Here is a 20130-nt window from a genome sequence, read left to right as displayed (position 1 = left end):
CCTGCACATAATGCATCATCTAAACATGTCATAAACAGTAAAACTTGCGTTGGGTCTAGTTGGTACATAGCACAAAAAAAGAAGTTAACTTCTTTGGCGCAAACAATACGGAAAAAAGGAAAAAAGAAGGCGAGGACACTTGCAATCCTGCATTGGATGTTCGCCACGGTTTCATGATACGATGATTCTGGGCAGGAGCAGGAATGAAGATGCAAGACTTGCTTTGGAGGCTTATCATATTAAGAAAAGCGGAGCTGACTGTATCAGTGATACTTCCGTTTCTTTGCATGCCATCGAATATGAATTTTTGCGTACACATCTTGGTTAAGATATCGTGTTCTACAAGTGTAATATGACAACACGCGTGTACATTCAGGTGTGTGGTGTGATGTGTTAAGGTTTAGGAATTTTTCGTTTTTACGTATACGATACGAAGCTGTGCGTGCGCATGCAATGTATGTGGTTTCGGCATATATATGCGTTGCTGTGTGAAGAATAAAGTAGTTGTTAGTTTGGCGTCAATCTGTTTCTTTCCTCGCCTTCTTTTTTCCTTTTTTCCGTATTGTTTGCGCCAAAGAAGTTAACTTCTTTTTTTGTGATGTCATAAACATTAATACTTATTAACAAACGTATAACATGTACAATATTTAGAGCTAATTGTAAAAGAAACGATTAGGCAGATTGATGGACAATGAACACAAAATAAAATGAGCGACATATATATTTAAATGCCAGTACATGTGGTATAAATGACATAAAAGTGATAGAAGTTAAGCAATGAAACTAGGCACGATTACATGCAGCTATCGCCAAAGCAAATGTTTAAAATTGGTACGAGATCAAAAGAGTATGGGATTCTCACATGTACAAAAAATAGCCAGCCTTGAAAATTGTACGACAGCTATTTACATAAAATGCCAGTTCTTGTGACATAAATGAGATCGAATCTGACAACAATAAATGTGATCAGCCACACATCAAACAGACACACTTCCTAACACATACTGCTGAAGTTTACTTCTCGTTACTTTAATGAGTCATTATGCTCAATTATTTTGAATTTATTTGTCCTACTCCCTACAATGTTTGGGCATTGGTATGAGAACTCTCTTTGTGCCAACATACGCCAACATTTTTATCGGACACTTAGAATCATAACTGTTGAAAGCATCTCCAGTAAAGCCTTCCACCTATTTCCGCTTCATAGACGACATATTTATTATGAACTGGGCTTGTATTAGCGCGGCACATATGAAAAAAAGGAAAAAGACGACAGAGACGTCTAGAAAAGTAGGCGCTAAACTTCCAACTGTTTATTTCATGCCCTTGACATCCGTCTTATACATGTGTTAAAAACACAACCCATCTTGCACATGATGTCATTCCAAGAAACACCATTTCTTTATCCATCGGTGCAATTGATGGTGAACTCATACACAAGTTTTCAATTTCTGCTATAGCTTCAGCTTCTTTAACTTTACGTGACTGCAAGACCGGTTGATAACGATACAGCTGTACAGATCAGGGGAGCACCCACAAACTTTGCAGTGCGCGGCTCGGAACCCTCCCGCTTAAATTTCATTTCTTACGATGCAGTGATTTTCATGTAGTCTATCATAAAGACACCGCTTGGTCTGCCCTATATAATACTTTTCACACGATAACAAAAAACGCCAGGCCTGCACCTACGAGGCGCAGCACAGTCACAGCGAAAGCTAGAAGAGCAGCTTTTCAGAGCCTTCCCTTCATTTTCACTCATTGGGTAACTACTGCAAACAGACTTGCTTGATACCCACTACAGCATTATTATTGCAATTTTTTCGTAGTATGTCAGCATTTGCTATGCTATTTTTCGTCATTTTCTGAGAAGTGTGGTATTCACTAAACACTTGCAAGGAATTTGGTGCCAATGGTTCATGCAGTGACTGACGATGATAAGGAATTATGGCTGATTGATTGATTGATATGTGGGGTTGAACGTCTCAAAACCACCATATGATTACGAGAGATGCTGTGGTAGAGGGCTCCGGAAATTTCGACCACCTTTAACGTGCACGCAAATTTGAGCACACGAGCCTACAAGAAGTTATGGCTGAAGTGGGTATGTGCCACAGGTAATAAAAAACAGGAACAAGCTTTTTTAATGAATTGGAGCATTGGATGACCCACTCGTTACGCTATTTGCATTGTGCGATGACTGATTGCTCTTTTGCTGTTTTGAAACGCTTTATAAGTCATATGAACACGATTGCTTTCCATACATCAACCTGCCTAAGGCTTGTTTGCCAAAAAGTCCCAAGCGTCATGGTGGCTCAGTGATAGAATACAGGGCTGGCAACCAGCGGACCCGGGTTCGTGCCACACTGTGTCATTGGTGCTAGTTTTTTTATTGTAATTTCCGCGATGTGGTCATAGACACCGGCGACGGTGGCAAACTACGGTGGTGCGTGACCCTAGCTGTGATCTCATAACAACTTTAGCTGTAAAAGTCACAGCTTTGCCACAAAGGCTAAGCAATGAACGCGATAGCAACAAACTGGAAGGTCACGCGCAGAATGGCAAGCAGATCGAAACGTGCCCCCCGTTTCTCACGCACAAATGGCGCACGAAATGTACTCACAGGTACAGATGAACGCGAATAAGCGTCTCAGTTGTTATTTCACTGCGTCTGAAAAGTGCATCCTTTTCGGAAATGGAGACTGTACAAGCATTGGGGTGACCTTCGTACAGCCGGTAACTACAACAGAATCGTTCCGGTGAAAGCCCAAGTCTGGCCGGGACGAACGATTGTACCCACCGCGAGGTAAGCGCGCGTATTAGCGTCCACCCTACTCCTTCTCCGCCGGCCAAAATATGCGTGCAAGATGAGAGCGCGCCGCCCCGTCGTGACGATGTGGCGACGCACGCTCATTACGCCATCTTGGTCGTAATGCTGAAAACACGAGAGTTCCCCCCCGAGAAGCCGGTCACCAGCGGTAACTGGTAGATATAAATGGCTTGCCGTTTGAAAGTTGCAGGAGGTGCTCCTTCGTGGCTCAGTGGTTAACCCCTCGCACTCACACTTCAAAAGTTCAAGGTTTATTCCAGGCACCGGAGTCTATTTCTGCATTATTTTTCTTTCTTCCGTTTTCATATAGATACGCATACATATATGATGGGTAAGTTTGCAATAGCGTACTGGTTGGGGTATCAGCCTCGCGTGCAAGAGGTCTGTGGCTCGAGCCCCCGTGCCACGCAACTCCCAACCAGATTGAAAAATATATCCGTGTGACGGAATTGCATTAATAGGCTTGGGGTGTGGCCTCACTAGTCATCGACTCTGGTAACGCACTCCCTCTCTAGAGAAGGATTGGTTACCGTCGTGCAGTATCTGGCAACTACCTCCTACATGCATACGCCAATTAACACACGCCCCTCAATCCCCAGCGGCTCCGAAACAGCTTACCCCGGCGGCGGTCAGATCTGCAACGCAGCAGAGGGTGCTAAGAATTTCTGGGTTCGAACAGGCCGGCATTAGAACCTACACTTGGCAACATGTAGCGCAAGAACCTTACCTCGTGAGGCAAGTCTAGCTGTACTATTTGAGGAGCTAGAGGGTGTTAAATGAGATGTAAGTGCTCAGTGAACTTAGGAGGACAGATGAGGCTTATACAGTGCTACAGAATGGACACATCCTTTGCTATCGTGGCTTGGCTGACAGAAGAGAGCTCGGCGTGGGGTTCCTTATCCACAGAAATATAGCCGGTAACATAGAGGAATACTATGGTAATAATGAAAGAGTGGTAGGTATCGCAATTAAACTCTAAGCGATACAAGATGATGGTGCTACAGGCTTACGCGCCTACATCCAGCCATGATGACACACTAGCTGAAAGCTTTCATGATGACGCCGAATATGCTTTGGGTAAGGTAAAAAACGCCAGGCCTGCGCAATAGGTGCAACACAGTTACAGGGAAAGCTAGAAGAGCAGCCTTTCAGACCTTTTTCAAAACACTCATTGGGTAACTACTGCAAGCACACTTGCTTGGTACCCACTAGGACAGTAATAATAAACTTTTGAGTAATAGGCCGGCATTTGCTATGCTATTTTTCGTCATTCTTTTAAGAAGCGTGGTATCCGCTAAACACTTGCTATAAATTTTGTGCCAATTGTCCATGCAGTGGCTGACGACGATGGGGAATTATGGCTGAAGTGGGCATGCGCCACAGTTAATAAGAAAACAAGAACAAGCTTTTGTAATGGGTTGGAGCATTGGACGGCCCACTCGTTACGCTAATCGCACTGTACGACGACTGGTTGTTCTTTCGCTGTTGTAAAATGCTTTATAAGTCATATTAACGCGATTGATTTCCCAACATCAAGCCTGCCTAAGGTAAGTTTGACAACAAGTCACAAGCACCGGAGTAGCTCAGTGGTAGAATACTGGGCTGTCACCCAGCGGACCCATGTTTGAGCCCCACTGTGCCATTTGTGCTAAGTCATGCCTGCCTAAGGAAAGTTTGACAACAAGTTACAAGCACCTGCGTAACTCAGTGGTAAAATATTGGGCTGGTATGCAGCGGACCCAGGTTCAAGCCCCAGTGTGTCATTAGAGCATGGTTTTTTTTAATATCGCGCGGTGTGGTTTCAGACACCTGCGGCGGCTGACAACATGCAACTGCGCGCGACGCACGTTGTGATCTCATAACAGCTTTTGCTGTAAAACATGTACACAACGCAGCACACACAGTCTACATATCTTAACTGGTGTCTCTATTCACAGACCAAGTGAATGACATTATTTGGGCAGGTCAACTTGCAAAGCTCTCCTGGTTTTTGGGGGGCTGAACACACCACGCGTACGTTAGCCCACTGGGCCACTTTCTTCAAGTTAAGAGAGATAGTGTGCATATACAGTAATTAAGCTATTCTGCTGCTCAAATACTCCAACACTTGTTGCTTGTCTCTGTGGGAAACTTTCAGGATGCATTCAGCTACACAAACCTGCAGCAGAACTGGGTACCCTGCTTCGGTGAGATGCTTTCTCTGAGTCTCGAAACTGGACGCCATTTTGTGGTGACACAATTTGGTCAGGGCTATTTCTAAAACACAACTTTTTTTTCTATATCTGCCCCAATTTTTTTTTTCATTTGTGCTGCCATCATCATCATCATCATCATCAGCCTGACTACGTCCACTGCAGGACAAAGGCCTCTCCCATGTTCCGCCAGTTAACCCGGTCCTGTGCTTGCTGCTGCCAATTTATACCCGCAAACTTCTTAATCTCATCTGCCCACCTAACCTTCTGTCTCCCCCTAACCCGCTTCCCTTCTCTGGGAATCCAGTCAGTTACCCTTAATGACCAGCGGTTATCCTGTCTACGCGCTACATGCCCTGCCCATGTCCATTTCTTCATCTTGATTTCAGCTATGATATCCTTAACCCCCGTTTGTTCCCTAATCCACTCTGCTCTCTTCTTGTCTCTTAAGGTTACACCTACCATTTTTCTTTCCATTGCTCGCTGCGTCGTCCTCAATTTAAGCTGAACCCTCTTTGTAAGTCTCCAGGTTTCTGCTCCGTAGCTAAGTACCGGCAAGATACAGCTGTTATATACCTTCCTCTTGAGGGATAGTGGCAATCTACCTGTCATAATTTGAGTGCTTGCCGAATGTGCTCCACCCCATTCTTATTCTTCTAGTTACTTCAATCTCGTGGTTCGGCTCTGCGGTTATTACCTGCCCTAAGTAGACATAGTCTTTTACAACTTCAAGTGCACTATTACCTATCTCGAAGCGCTGCTCCTTGCCGAGGTTGTTGTACATTACTTTCGTTTTCTGCAGATTAATTTTAAGACCCACCTTTCTGCTCTCCTTGTCTAACTCCGTAATCATGAGTTGCAATTCGTCCCCCGAGTTACTCAGCAATGCAATGTCATCGGCGAAGCGCAGGTTACTAAGGTATTCTCCATTGACTCTTATCCCTAACTGCTCCCATTCTAGGCTTCTGAAAACCTTGTGTAAGCACGCGGTAAATAGCATTGGGGAAATTGTGTCCCCCTGCCTTACACCCTTCTTGATTGGTATTCTGTTGCTTTCTTTATGAAGCACTATGGTAGCAGTTGATCCCCTGTAGATTTCTTCCAGAATGTTTATATATACTTCATCTACGCCCTGATTCCGCAGTGTTTGCATGACGGCTGATATTTCTACTGAATCAAACGCCTTCTCATAGTCTATGAAGGCTATGTATAGTGGTTGGTTATACTCTGAGCATTTCTCTATTACCTGATTGATAGTATGAATGTGGTCAATTGTTGAGTAGCCTGTTCGAAATCCTGCTTGTTCCTTTGGTTGATTGAATTCTAATGTTTTCTTTACTCTGTTAGCAATTACCTTTGTAAATAGCTTGTATACTACAGAGAGCAAGCTGATCGGCCTGTAATTCTTCAAGTCCTTGTCATCTCCTTTCTTATGTATTAAGATGATGTTAGCGTTCTTCCAAGACTCTGGTACTCTTCCCGTCAGGAGACACCTCGTAAACAGGGTGGCTAGTTTTTCTAACACAATCTGTCCTCCATCTTTCAGCAAATCTGATGTTACCTGATCCTCACCAGCAGCTTTGCCCCTTTGCATGCTCTCCAAAGCTTTTCTGACTTCTTCTATCATTACTGGTGGAGTGTAATCTGGGTTACTGCTAGTTCTTATAGTATTAAGGTTGTGGTTGTCTCGGCTACTGCACAGATCTGTGTAAAACTCCTCCGCTATTTTAACTATCCTATCCATATTGGTAGTTATTTTGCCTTCTTTGTCCCTTAGTGCATACATCCGACTTTTGCCTATCCCAAGTTTCCTCTTCAATGCTTTGACACTTCCTCCGTTTTTCAGAGCGTGTTCAATTCTCTCCATGTTATACCTTCTTACATCGCATACCTTACGTCTATTAATCAACTTCGAAAGCTCTGCCAGTTCTATTTTGTCTGTTGTACTTGACACTTTCATGATTTGACGCTTCTTAATTAGGTTCTTCGTTTCTTGGGAAAGCTTGCCAGTGTCCTGTCTAACTACCCGGCCTCCAACTTCCACTGCACACTCCGTAATGATACTCGTCAGATTATCATTCATTGTATCTACGCTAAGGTTGGTTTCCTCACTAAGAGCCGAATACCTGTTCTGCAGCGACACTCTGAATTCCTGTACTTTCCCTCTCAGTGCTAGCTGATTGATTGGCTTCTTGCGTATCAGTTTCTGTCGTTCCTTCTTTAAGTCTAGGCGAATTCGAGACCGTACCATTCTATGGTCACTGCATCGTACCTTGCCAATCACTTCCACATCCTTAACGATTCCAGGGTGTGCACTCATTATAAAGTCTATTTCGTTCTTATTTTCGCCATTAGGGCTCCTCCATGTCCACTTGCGGTTTTCTCGTTTTCGGTAGAAGGTATTCAAAATCCGTAAATTATTGCGTTCTGCGAATTCTACTAGTAGCTCTCCTCTGGCGTTGCTAGTACCGATGCCATAATCTCCTACTGCCTGGTCTCCAGCCTGCTTCTTCCCTACCTTTGCATTAAAATCGCCCATCACCATAGTATACTGTGTTTTTACCTTACTCATTGCCGATTCCACGTCTTCATAGAAGCTTTCAACTGAAGCGTCATCATGGCTGGATGTAGGCGCGTAAGCCTGTACTACCTTCATTTTGTATCTTTTATTCAGTTTAATTACGATACCTGCCACCCTTTCATTAATGCTATAGTATTCCTCTATGTTGCCAGCTATGTTTCTGTGAATTAGGAACCCCACTCCCAGTTCTCTTCTGTCTGCCAAGCCCCTGTAGCAAAGGACGTGCCCATTCTGTAGCACCGTATAGGCCTCATCTGTCCTCCTAACCTCACTGAGCCCTATTATATCCCATTTAACACCCTCTAGCTCCTCGAATAGTACAGCTAGACTTCCCTCACTAGATAAGGTTCTAGCGTTAAACGTTGCCAAGTTCAGGTTCCAATGGCGGCCTGTCCGGATCCAGAGATTCTTAGCACCCTCTGCTGCGTTGCAGATCTGACCGCCGCCGTGGTCAGTTGCTTCGCAGCTGCTGGGGACTGAGGGCCATGAGTTATTTGACGTAAGCATGTGGGAGGTAGTGGCCAGATACTGCACCAGGGTGGCCAATCCTGCTCTGGTGAGGGAGTGCGTTCTCGGCGGTGTTTGCCGGTGAGGCCGCACCCCAGGCCTCCTAATGCAGTTCCATCAACACGCGGATTTTTTTTTTTTTTTAATCCGGTTGGGAACTGCGCGGTACCGGGATTTGAACCACGGACCTCTTGCATGCGAGGCGGATGCTCTAACCACTACGCCATCGCTGGATGACACTACGCCATCGCTGGATGACTGTGCTGCCATAATACAAGCTAAGTTCATGGATAACCAACTTGCCCGAGCCACAACACTTTTGACATTTTTTATTATATGGGAATGTGGCATAAGCGCACTAAACGCATTTACTGATTGCCGTAAGAAGTTTTATTCTAGTATATTAAATTTAGCATGCACCATTCTCCCAATGCAGTTAACTTCCTAGACATGACAGCATCTATTAAAACACTTTACAAAAAGCTGACAGAAAGCCAGGAATACCTAGATTACACTAGTCACCACCTGCGACACTGCTAACAAGAGAGTTTTTTCAAAGAAGTGAGGCTCTAAGAAGAATCTGTAACGTAAACGGTGAATACATGCTTAAGTAACCTAAAGAAAATACTAGTGGAAAGAAATTACCCACAAGACACCCAAAAAGGGGTCTACAACGAAGCATGTAAACTACATAATAAAACAACTCTAGCAAAAAAAAAAAAAAAAAACACCTGTAGCACAACAAGACCAGTTCCCTGCATTTATGACCAGATACTCAGAAATGCTCCCAAATATAAGTAATATATTGTTACGGTTGAATGAAAGGATATGTGGCTTTATTTACAGGGTGAGGATGAAGTTCGGCAGTCACGGTAAAGATGGAGTCCTCAGGCAGCACCAGACAACGTCGTCTTCCTCTTCTACCTACCCGGCACATACTACAACCCGGCTCATACCGTAGCAATTCCCGGTTCACAGACGAAGCCCGCTGGGCGAGTTTAAGTCACTGGAGGGATGAAATTTCTTGAGGCGAGCCACGTGCACCAACTACATTCGATTTGACCGACGAGAAGGTGTCGTCAAGCGTGCCACAACGTACGTCAAGTCAGTCAAGCGATCTACAATGACGTAGGGGCCTGTGTACTGTGGTAAAAACTTCTGACATAAACCAGGTTTTCGTTGGGGGGTCCACAACCACACGAATTCACCTTTTCGGAATGAAGTGGCATCATGGCGTTGATCGTACCGTTGCTTGGAGCGATCTTGTGATGCCAGTGTGCGCAAGCAAGCAATTTGGCGGGCTTCTTCAGCCCGGCACAATGTTTCGGCCACGGACTCATCGGTATGAAGCTTAAATGGGAGGATTGTATCAAGGAAGCTGCGTGGTGATCGAGCGTAGAGCAGGTAGAAGGGAGTGAAGTCCGTGGTCTCGTGCTTCGCTGTATTGTATGCGTAAGTAATAAATGGTAATATCTCATCCCAGTTTTTGTGATTGGATGCGACGTACATAGCGAGCATGTTAGTAAGAGTTCGATTGGTGCGTTCTACAGGACCATTCGTCTGGGGATGGTATGGTGTCGAATTCAGTTCAGTTCAGTTCAGTTTTATTTCCTTAAAGGCCCCCATTCAGGGGGTGTTACATAAGGGGTGGGATTACAATTCAAAACAGCGGAGATTCAATTAACATTGCAAACAAAAAATTGAATTAACATGGCAGATGATCGGTGAGGCGTTCCAGGAAGGTAGATGATGAGGCAATTGTGACAATGTCGTAGGGCAGGCCGTTCCAGTCTGAAGCTGCTCTGAGGAAAAACGATGCAGCAAACGTAGTGGTGCGTGATGGCGGGCGGGCAACTTGAAGTGAATGACTGGTGCGGTGGGAAATGCGTGAGGCGGCTGTTATATAAGGAGCTTGATTGAGTGAAGAATAAAAAAACTTATGATAAAGAGTTAGGCTAGCAATGCGGCGACGATAAGAAAGGAGTGATAGGCCAGATTCATGTTTCAATGGTGAAATGCTGATGTCATATGAATATGAGGAATGGATGAAACAGGTGGCCCGATTTTGAGCACCTTCCAAGGCAGTGATTAGGTATGCTTGATGGGGGCTCCAGATGGCAGATGCGTATTCTAATTTTGGTCTTATAAGCGATTTATACGCGAGTAATCTAACATGTGGTGGGGAAAGGCGAAGGTGGCGTTTAAGAAAACCCAGTGTTTTGTTCGATGCTGAAATGATGTTTGTAATATGGGCGCGCCATGATAAATTAGAACAAAGGGTGACTCCTAGATATTTATACGATTCTACTAATTCGATACATGATTTAGAAATAGAATACTGAAAGCGAGAGGGATTGTGACGACGAGAGAAGGACAAGAGTTTGCATTTAGTGGGGTTGAGAGTCATTAGCCAAATATTACACCAGTTTATTATATTGTTAAGGTTGCTCTGAAGGATGTGATGGTCATGACAATTAGTAATAGTATGATAGATTACGCAATCGTCAGCGAACATGCGAATGTTACAGGAAACATGCAATGGTAAGTCATTAATATATATTAGGAATAGGAGAGGACCGAGAACAGACCCTTGTGGGACGCCTGAGGTGACTGGGAGTGGTTTAGACAGGTGGCCGTTAAGATAGACAGATTGCGAGCGGTTAGTTAGAAACTCCTCAAGCCACCTGAAGATGTTAGGATGCAAGTTTAGTTTTGAAAGTTTCAGTAACAGACGCTGGTGAGGAACCTTGTCGAAAGCTTTTGCAAAATCAAGGAATATTGAGTCGGTTTGGATATTACAGTCGAGATTAGTCTGTAGGTCATGAACGAATTGTGCTAATTGGGTTTCGCAAGAAAGGCCCTTTCGAAATCCGTGCTGTGAAGGATGAAAAAATTCGTTGGAGTCCAAAAAATTGAAGATTTGTGAGTAGATGACGTGTTCCATGATCTTACAAGGCACGCTGGTTAATGAAATGGGGCGGTAGTTCAAGGGCGAGTTTCTGTTACCTGATTTGTAGACTGGAACGACCTTGCCCGTTTTCCAATCATCCGGCATGATTCCTGAGGTGAGTGACTGTGAGAAGATAAGACATAAGTATGCTGCGCAAGTCGATTTCACATTCTTGAGGAGTTTGGAGTTGATGGAATCCATACCAGCTGATGAAGAAAGTTTTAATTTGTGGATTATAGATGAAATGCCTTCTTCGAAGAAGGTAACAGCAGGCATGAAAGTTTCTACGCTAAATGATGGCGACTGTGAGGGCATGTCAAGTTCAGTAGTGAAGACAGATGCAATGCTTCGTTGAATATTTCTGCGCAATCATGGTCAGTCACTGTCTCGTGTGAATCATTCGTTAGTTTAATATCGGAAGGATGTGTGGGGTTTAGAACTTGCCAGAATTGCTTGGGGTTCCTGATTAAGAGATTAGGTAAGTCTATATGGTAAAACGAGTATTTAGCTTTACGAACAGATAGCAAATATGATTTTTCAGCTTCGATGTATTTTTGCCATGCAGTAGGCTTGCCGTTGCGTTTGGCGGTACGAAAAAGTCGTTTCTTTTTGTTTTCAAGTTTTTTTAAATGCCGAGAAAACCATGGTTTATTGCGGTTAGTTTGAAAAGTAATCTTCGGGATAAACATATCAGAGAGGTGATTTACTTTGTCCTTAAAGATCAACCAGTTGTCATGAACTGAGCGCGTGTGAAATGTAGATTCATACTGATTAAAAGAGTTACTGAGATCTTCAGATATTGCACTATAGTTACCCTTATCATAAAGAACAATTGTTTTATTAGTCGTCTGTTTTTTGGTCGAGGTAAATGAAAATAAAGCATGTATGACCTTGTGGTCGCTGATCTCAGGAAGGTAAGTAATAGATAATAGGTTCTCAGGGCTATTGGTTAATATCAGGTCGAGAATATTTGCTGATCCTCGTGTGACACGGGTTGGTTGGGCGACTAATTGTGTAAGGTTAAAGTTGAGACATACATCGAGGAAGTTTTTCGCCTCTGCGTGACATGATAATGTAGAAGTAACTATGTTTTGCCAGTCAATATTAGGGTAGTTAAAATCACCGAACAGAAGAATGCGAGCCTTTGGGTAAGCGGAAGTAAGTTTTTGAATGGAATTGTTCAGATGACATGGAAAATTTGGATCCGTTTGCGGGGGCCTGTAGCAGACGCCAAGTAGGACAGTTACGGTGTTAGTACGACAAATTAGCCACAGGGATTCGGTATCGTAATCGACGTTAACAACGGAGCAAGATATGCCCCGATGAACTGCGATAAGTACTCCGCCCCCCCGTGAGCCATTTCGGTCATTTCGGTACACGTGAAAGTCCTGTAAGTCAGTTAATATTTCCGCATCCGTTATATCGCTGGTAAGCCACGTTTCTGTTAATACGAGTATGTTGCTTTTTGATGACGAGATAATGTTGGATATGAGTTCACGTTTTGGAAGAAGGCTACGTATGTTAGTGAATATTACGGAAAACGAGAGAACATGACATGGGGAAGCCGTTTGGCGTTTTATTGCTCTTTGTTGGCGGGGTAACCGCTATGCAATTTCCTTAACCATGTGTGATGATGCGTCAAATATATAGCGCTTCGACCCGACGTGCAGTGTTTTGAACCGCAAGGAGAACTTGTCCGAACGTGCTTTTGCAAATGCAAGTAATTGCTTGCGCGCATATTGAACGGGGCGGGAAAAGTCCTCCCCGATGCTGTAGTTAGTGTTCTTCAGTTTCCTGCCGTTTGATAAAAGTGCATCTCTGGTTTTGTATGATGAAAATTTCACAATTATGGGACGATTTCGGTTTAGTGAATGAATACCGAGACGATGTGCGCGTTCTATGTCGTTAGGCTGCACTGTTAGTCCAAGGTTATTGTTGCAGATATCGATTATCATTTTTTCAGATTCAGCCCACGTTTCATTCCTAGTGGGGTCAGGGATGCCGTAGAATAGAAGGTTATTCCGGCGCGACCTGTTTTCAGCGTCATCCAGGGAAGTTTCTAGCTCTTGAATTTTTTTAGTCATGTTGATTACGTTAGCCTGTGTTTTTTCGATATCATTTCTGAGGGGAAGAAGAGTTTGGTAATGTGTTTCGAGATCGCCCATTCGTTTGTTTAAGTCTGTTATTCTTTTATCCGTTGTGCTTAGTTGAGATTTCAAACTCTGAACTTCGGCAATCAGCTGGGCCTGGCCGGCACTTAGCTTTTGTAGCTCAGTAAGAATAGCAGCGTTTCCGTTAGGGCCAGGATTAGTTTCGACGTCACCCGATAAGATCAGCAACGAGTGAATCATATGAGCACACTCAACAGCAATAGCAACACAGCAGTGGGGGCTCGGGAACTGCACCAGGAAGTAATTACTCGACTTTTTAGCGAAGAGGACATACGATTTACTAACCTGCATTGCAAAGGTAAGTGGATTAGATGGCTGCATTGTGGTGCAGTCACCGAGCCCACGAAGTGGCGTCAGCGGGTGATGTTCCTTTATACTTGATGATGCTGTGGTTGATGACGATGCGGCCTTCCATAGCACGGTGATTTCCGGTGATAGTAGTTCCTCCGACGTAATATCCGGTGGGGACGAGCAGTTGGTGCGTAGTAGGCGGCAGGAGCCTGGCTCGCTTTCGGAGCCCGGCAGCACCAACATAGATGACGCCCCCGAGGATAGGCCTATCATGTTCGACAGCTGCAGGCCGGCAAACACAAGTATGGTCGTCTGCATTGCAAAGGTAAGTGGATTAGATGGCTGCATTGTGGTGCAGTCACCGAGCCCACGAAGTGGCGTCAGCGGGTGATGTTCCTTTATACTTGATGATGCTGTGGTTGATGACGATGCGGCCTTCCATAGCACGGTGATTTCCGGTGATAGTAGTTCCTCCGACGTAATATCCGGTGGGGACGAGCAGTTGGTGCGTAGTAGGCGGCAGGAGCCTGGCTCGCTTTCGGAGCCCGGCAGCACCAACATAGATGACGCCCCCGAGGATAGGCCTATCATGTTCGACAGCTGCAGGCTGGCAAACACAAGTATGGTCGTCTGCATTGCAAAGGTAAGTGGATTAGATGGCTGCATTGTGGTGCAGTCACCGAGCCCACCGAGTTCAGAATGTCTGAACTGTGAAGTGCAGAGGCGAAGCAATTCTTCCACAGCGTCCGCGATGGATTGGCGACTACGGTCACTGATGATTACTTGAGGTGGACCATGGCGAAGAACAACGGAGCATAACAAAAAGGCAGCGATGCCATCAGCTGTAGAAGATGGTATCGCAGCGGTTTCGGCGTATCTGGTAAGGTGATCGACGCACACTATTATCCAGCGGTTGTTGTTTGAAGATCGTGGAAACGGGCCCAATAAGTTGATGCCCACTTGTTCGAAAGGTGTAGTAGGCGGTTCTACGGGGTGAAGAAGGCCGTGCGGTGCACTGGTAGGTCGTTTGTGACGCTGGCAGTTCTCGCAGCTCGAGACATTGTTTCGTAATATCTCGTATTCGAGGCCAGTAAAAACGCTGCTGCACTCGATGCAGGGTGCAAATGAACCCAAGATGTCCTGACGTTGGATCATCGTGCATAGTACGGAGAACGTCGCATCGAAGACTTTGAGGTACAACCAGTAAATAACGTGCGCCGGTTGCTGAGTAATTCGTTTTGCACAACAGTCCATCACGAATGCCAAAGCGACCACTGCCTTTGAGATTCCGAGCGTCAACGAACAAAGGCTCTAAAGATAAATCATTCAATTGTTCCCGTTTGAAGATATTGACGTAAGGAAACGTGTGAGAGATCGCAGCAAAACAGATGTCGAGGGTATCTGCACTGTCCTCCGTCGTGTTCATAGGCAGGCGAGAAAGGCAATCAGCGTCCGAATGACGTCGTCCACTTCTGTACGAAATGCTGAAGTCAAATTCTTGTAGGCGTAAAGCCCATCGAGCAAGGCGGCCAGAAGGGTCTCGGAGGGTAACAAGCCAACATAATGAATGATGGTCTGTCACAATCGTGAATGGACGACCGTAGAGGTAACATCGAAACTTCTGAATGGCGAATACAGCCGCTAAAGATTCTTGCTCTGTCACCGTATAATTAATTTCAGCCTTGCTTAGAGATCGACTCGTATAAGCAACAACATGCTCTGCATTATCATGGCGCTGAACAAGCACACCTCCGATGCCAATTCCACTTGCGTCACTGTGCACTTCTGTAGGAGCAGGAGGATCGAAATGACGAAGAATAGGCTCAGATGTCAGTAGAAGTTTCAGTTCAGAAAATGCGGTATCACAATCAGGTGTCCATTCAAATGGGCTGTGTTTTCGCAACAAGCTCGTCAGTGGGTGTACTACGTCCGCGAATCGGGGCACAAAGCAGCGAAAGTTGGAACATAGGCCCAAGAGGCTGCAAAGTTCCTTCAGTGTCTGGTGTGGTTTGAATAAGCCGACTGCTTCGATTTTGCGGGGATCCCACCTGACACCATCCTTGTCAACTAGGTGACCGAGGACTAAAGCTTGTCGTTCACTAAACCGGCACTTCTTAGAGTTCAAAATCAAGTCAGCCTTTCCAACACAGTCTAAAACAAGGCTTAAACGGACGTTGTGCCTTCAAAGGTATGCCCAAAAATGACGACGTCATCCAAGTGGCATAAGCACACTTCCCATTTAAGACCACGATGGACAGAGTCCATAAACCTTTCAAAAGTGGCGGGAGCGTTGCAAAGCCCAAACGGCATCACATTGAATTGGTACAATCCATCAGGCGTCACGAATGCGGTCTTCTCCTTGTCTGAAGGGTGCATAGGTATCTGTCAATATCCTGATTGTAGGTCAATTGAAGAAAAGTACGAAGCCGAGTGTAAGCAGTCAATAACATCGTCAATCCTAGGCAGTGGATATACATATTTTTTGGTCACGGCGTTGAGTCTTCTGTAATCAACGCAGAACCGCCAGGCACCATCTTTCTTCTTAACCAAGATGACCGGTGCTGCCCACGGGCTACACGACTCTTCAATGACACCCTTCTTCAGCGTTTCCTGAACCTGGTCGGCAATAACTTTTCGTTCTAATGACGACACTCGGTAAGGCTTTTGTCAGATCGGATGGGCAGTGCTGGTGTCAATCCTATGATGAGCGCGAGAACATGGTAAAGGTAGTGGCTTCTCCTCTTGGCAAAAGTCAAACACAGGAGCATGTCGCCTCAACAGATGGCATAATGTCTGCTGCTCGTGTGACCGCAAAGTGGCGCTAATCATGCTTAGGATCTGCGACTCGTAAGAGCTACTTCGCTTTCCAGAGACTGTATCTTTCTCGCTTCCATCGTTGTTAACGACCGCTACAGAACCTTCAGTGGAATCATCGAAGACGCCAAGCTTCATTCCTCGAGGGAGCATAACCGGCATTGGCGAACAGTTTAGTGCCCACAGAAAGGTTGCTCCTTCATCAACAGATACCAAAAAACGAGGGACGAGTATGCCTTTCTTAGCACATTGAACGATGGCAGGTTCAACGATGGCGTCAAAAGATGTGGCAGATTCTGGGGCGAACACCGCAACTGACCTCATTGACCATGGCGGCACTGTCAGCTCGTCGGAAACAATCACAGCATCCTTCGCGGCCTGCGGCGCCTCATTGACGGGGGCAGGAACAATGTCACCGCTGACGGAAAGTTCACCGCTTCCACAATAGACGAAAGCGCCACATCCTTGGAGAAAGTCAAGACCGAGAATCACATCGTGGGTACAACGTTGCAGCACAAGAAACTCTGTTGGGAACACCTTTCCTGCCAATAAGACATTGACGGCACAAACTCCGACAGGATGAAGTACTTCCCCACCAACACCACGAAACCTTGTTGATTCGCCTTAAGAAAACATAACTTTGCGGCCAATGCGACTTTTGAAAGAAAGACTCATAACTGATATCGTAGCACCAGTGTCCACCAAAGCACTTGTACAAAAGCCATCTATTTCCACACGTATCTTGTTCTTCGACATTATAACTGGCGGAGGCATCTGAGGCAAATCCTGTTGTGCGACCTCACCTCCATCGGTCGCGCTGGCTAGTTTCCCGGCGGCGGCGGTGATGACAGGCGTCGTCCCGGCGAAGGGGAACGATGCAGTCGGCCAGATGGAGGCGTCAAACTACGGTCCAAAGTGTGAGAACTGCCACGGTGATTTCCCCGCCGTGAGGTACTCCTGGAATAGGCGGCCAATGACCGTTGTTGTGACCAGTGCCGGTTGGCGGAAACTCTGATGGGGAATGATATCAGGATGTCGGCCCTCTCTCTCGACGACAGAACCGAGTTATATGCCCGGCAATACCGCAATGGTAGCACACAAGGGCTTGGCGGTATGCATTGTACTCCTGGAAGGCATTGCGCTGACGTGGTGGTGATACAGGTACATCTTCCTTTGGGTCGTAATAGGTGTTGGCTGGCTGAGGAGGGTAACTGATGCGGTCTTCGTACCTCGGCAGCGGGTAGTTATTGCGCTGTGACCTCGGTGGTGAGGGTGGCCTGTAGTTGCAGTCATCGATGCCTGCTGCTGCAATTGACACGGGAGGGCGAGAGGGAGGCGGTGCGGGTGTAGCTTCGTACGGCGTCGGGCGAGCGTGTCAAGTGAGCTCTTCTCGAACGATCTGACGTAATGTCGATGAGAGATCAAGCAGCGTGTATTCGTCAACACTTGCCACGGTGGTTACATTCGGTAGGCGACCGAACTTGGGGGTGATACGTCACATCTTCAGCGTCTCGAATGTACGACAGTGGTTTATGACGTCGGTTACCGTAGCAAGGCTGTTTTTGCTGATGAGGAACTGATACACATTCTCGGCAATGCCCTTCAACAGGTGGCCAACTTTGTCTTCCTCTGACATAGAAGGGCTGACAATCTTGCAGAGTTTCAAGATTGCCTCGACGTAGGTCGTGCACGTCTCTCCTGTGATCTGAGCTCTCTGCAGTAACGTTTGTTCGGCCTGCTTTCTCTTAGCTACGGAGTCTCCAAAGCACGCTCTTATTTCGAAAACGAAGCGATCCCATGACGTGAGGGTATCTTCGGGGTTGTCGTACCACACGAGTGCTGTGTCCGTTAAGAAAAATACTACATTGGTCAGCTGGGTTGCCGCGTCCCACTGGTAGTATTTGCTCACCCGTTTGTAGTGTGTGAGCCAGGCGTCCATGTCCTCGCCAGATTTGCCACCGAATGTGCGAGGCACTATCAGATCCTGACGCAACGACCAGCCGCACGCGAACCTGGCACTAGCGGTGCTGCTGGGACTGGTAGAAGGTCTGCAGCTGTGGGGATCCGGTTTCCTTCTTCGCCGTAAGACATCTCAGCTGCCAGTGGTAACGGGGGAAGTCCAGCAAGGCGGCGGCTTCGTCGTAGATCAGGCGCTTGAAGCGTCGTGTTGCTTGGTTGATTACCCAGCACCTCCACCACAAAACTGTTACGGTTGAATTAAAGGATATGTGGATTTATTTACAGGGTGAGGATGAAGTTCGGCAGTCGCGGTAAAGATGGAGTCCTCAGGCCGCACCAGACAACGTCGTCTTCCTCTTCTACCTACCCGGCACATACTACAGCCCGGCTCATACCGTAGCAATATTCTTCGTAAGCATTATTCAATACGGCACGGGTGGAACAGAGTACATGTGTTTCAGAGCAGTCAAGGGAGCAGGCAAAAGTACTTTTTGTAGCAGGCTTGGAGTAGCCAAAAAGATGTTTTGGAGCATACTTGGAGCAGGCAGAAATGCCTTTTGGAGTGACTTTAAAGCAGTAAGAACGTTCAGAGCAGTTTTAACCGCATTAAAAGCACTTCTGTAATTTTTCAAACACTCAGCTAAATTGTACGATAGCCTCAATATTATGGCAGAAATTATATGGACATTCTCGACCGGTTTTTGCCGTTGCTGTCATGCCCCATATAACTTCCAAATTCATAACATACCTCACACACCCTATTTTCTGTCCGCGAGTAGAACCGCGCTAGCGGGAATGACGGACGCGGTTGAAGCATAGATCAAACAATTCGACCCATCTCCGCCGCTCGAAAAGGGCGTGCAATAACATCCGATAGCCCCCCCCCCCCCCGGGAGGCCTCTAGTCGAAGTAGGAAGGAGGCACTCTGCCCGTCTTGAAAGAGTACGAAAAAAAGTCACGGTTTCACCGCAAGGGCAAACCAATGAATGCATAAGCAACACATTAAAATATCACACAAAGAATGGCAAGCAAAACAAAACGTGCTGAGCCCTGTTCACGCACTAATGATGCACAAAACATATTCGTAGGTACAGATAATTGTGAAATAACAAGTTTCACAGTTATTACTTTGCTATGTTTGAAAAGTGCTACCTTTTCGCAAACGGGCAGTGTGCAGCGAGCGAAGGGACCTTTGTGCACCCACAAACTACAGGACCATTGCCCCGGTGAAAGCCCAAGGCATACAATTCTCCTCCACAACAAGATAAGGGTGCGCACGCACAAGCGTCTACCCCTCCCCCCTCCCCTCCTTCCAGGTGAGAAAAGTATGTATGGGAGAGATCCGTATGAGAAATTGAATAGGAAATAGAAAGTACGTATGGGAGAGATCCGTATGGAGTGGGGTGTCGAGCGTGCGCTTTCTGCCATCTCATTGGTGACACTGAAAACTTGCTATTTCCCCCGAGATCAGCACCGCCAGAAGTAAGTGGTGAAAGCGTTAAAGGACATGTGCCTTCGTGGCTCAGTGGCTATCAATGATTAATGCCGCACACTCAGGAGGGAGAGGTTGCACATTTGATTCCTCGCGCCGAAAAACATCTGATTTGTTTTTCTTTGTTGCTTTTCTCTCTATATATAGACATATATACATATACAAGGCATGACGGAAGCGAGAGATGGCAATGCCGACGGCAAAAACCAGCAGAGTGTCCATTTATTTGCTATCGCAATAAAAAAATGAGAGAGAGGGGCAGGTGCCGCTCGAGCAGCAACTACGTACAATGCGCTTCTAAGGGCTTGGTTGTGCACGCTAGCTCAGTAGCCATCAGTGGGCGACT

The 20130-nt window shown here is 46.1% G+C and overlaps 2 protein-coding genes across 33 annotated transcripts in view; both read right to left on the bottom strand.

The window, feature by feature from the left end:
* The window catches only part of lili (LMBR1-like protein lilipod), a 742764-nt gene that overhangs the window by 163783 nt on the left and 558851 nt on the right, over nucleotides 1-20130 (bottom strand). The window lies entirely within an intron of this gene.
* On the bottom strand, nucleotides 7499-16549 carry LOC142814779 (uncharacterized). Its single transcript, XM_075894051.1, has one exon. The coding sequence runs from the start codon at nucleotides 14771-14773 to the stop codon at nucleotides 12662-12664; it is 2112 nt and encodes a 703-aa protein (XP_075750166.1). The 5' UTR covers nucleotides 14774-16549; the 3' UTR covers nucleotides 7499-12661.

Source organism: Rhipicephalus microplus, chromosome 4 (genome assembly GCF_043290135.1).
Source record: "Rhipicephalus microplus isolate Deutch F79 chromosome 4, USDA_Rmic, whole genome shotgun sequence".
Classification (NCBI taxonomy): domain Eukaryota; kingdom Metazoa; phylum Arthropoda; class Arachnida; order Ixodida; family Ixodidae; genus Rhipicephalus; species Rhipicephalus microplus.
The sequence above is the reverse complement of the archived record's forward strand: the minus strand, read 5'-3'. Positions and strand labels throughout refer to the sequence as shown.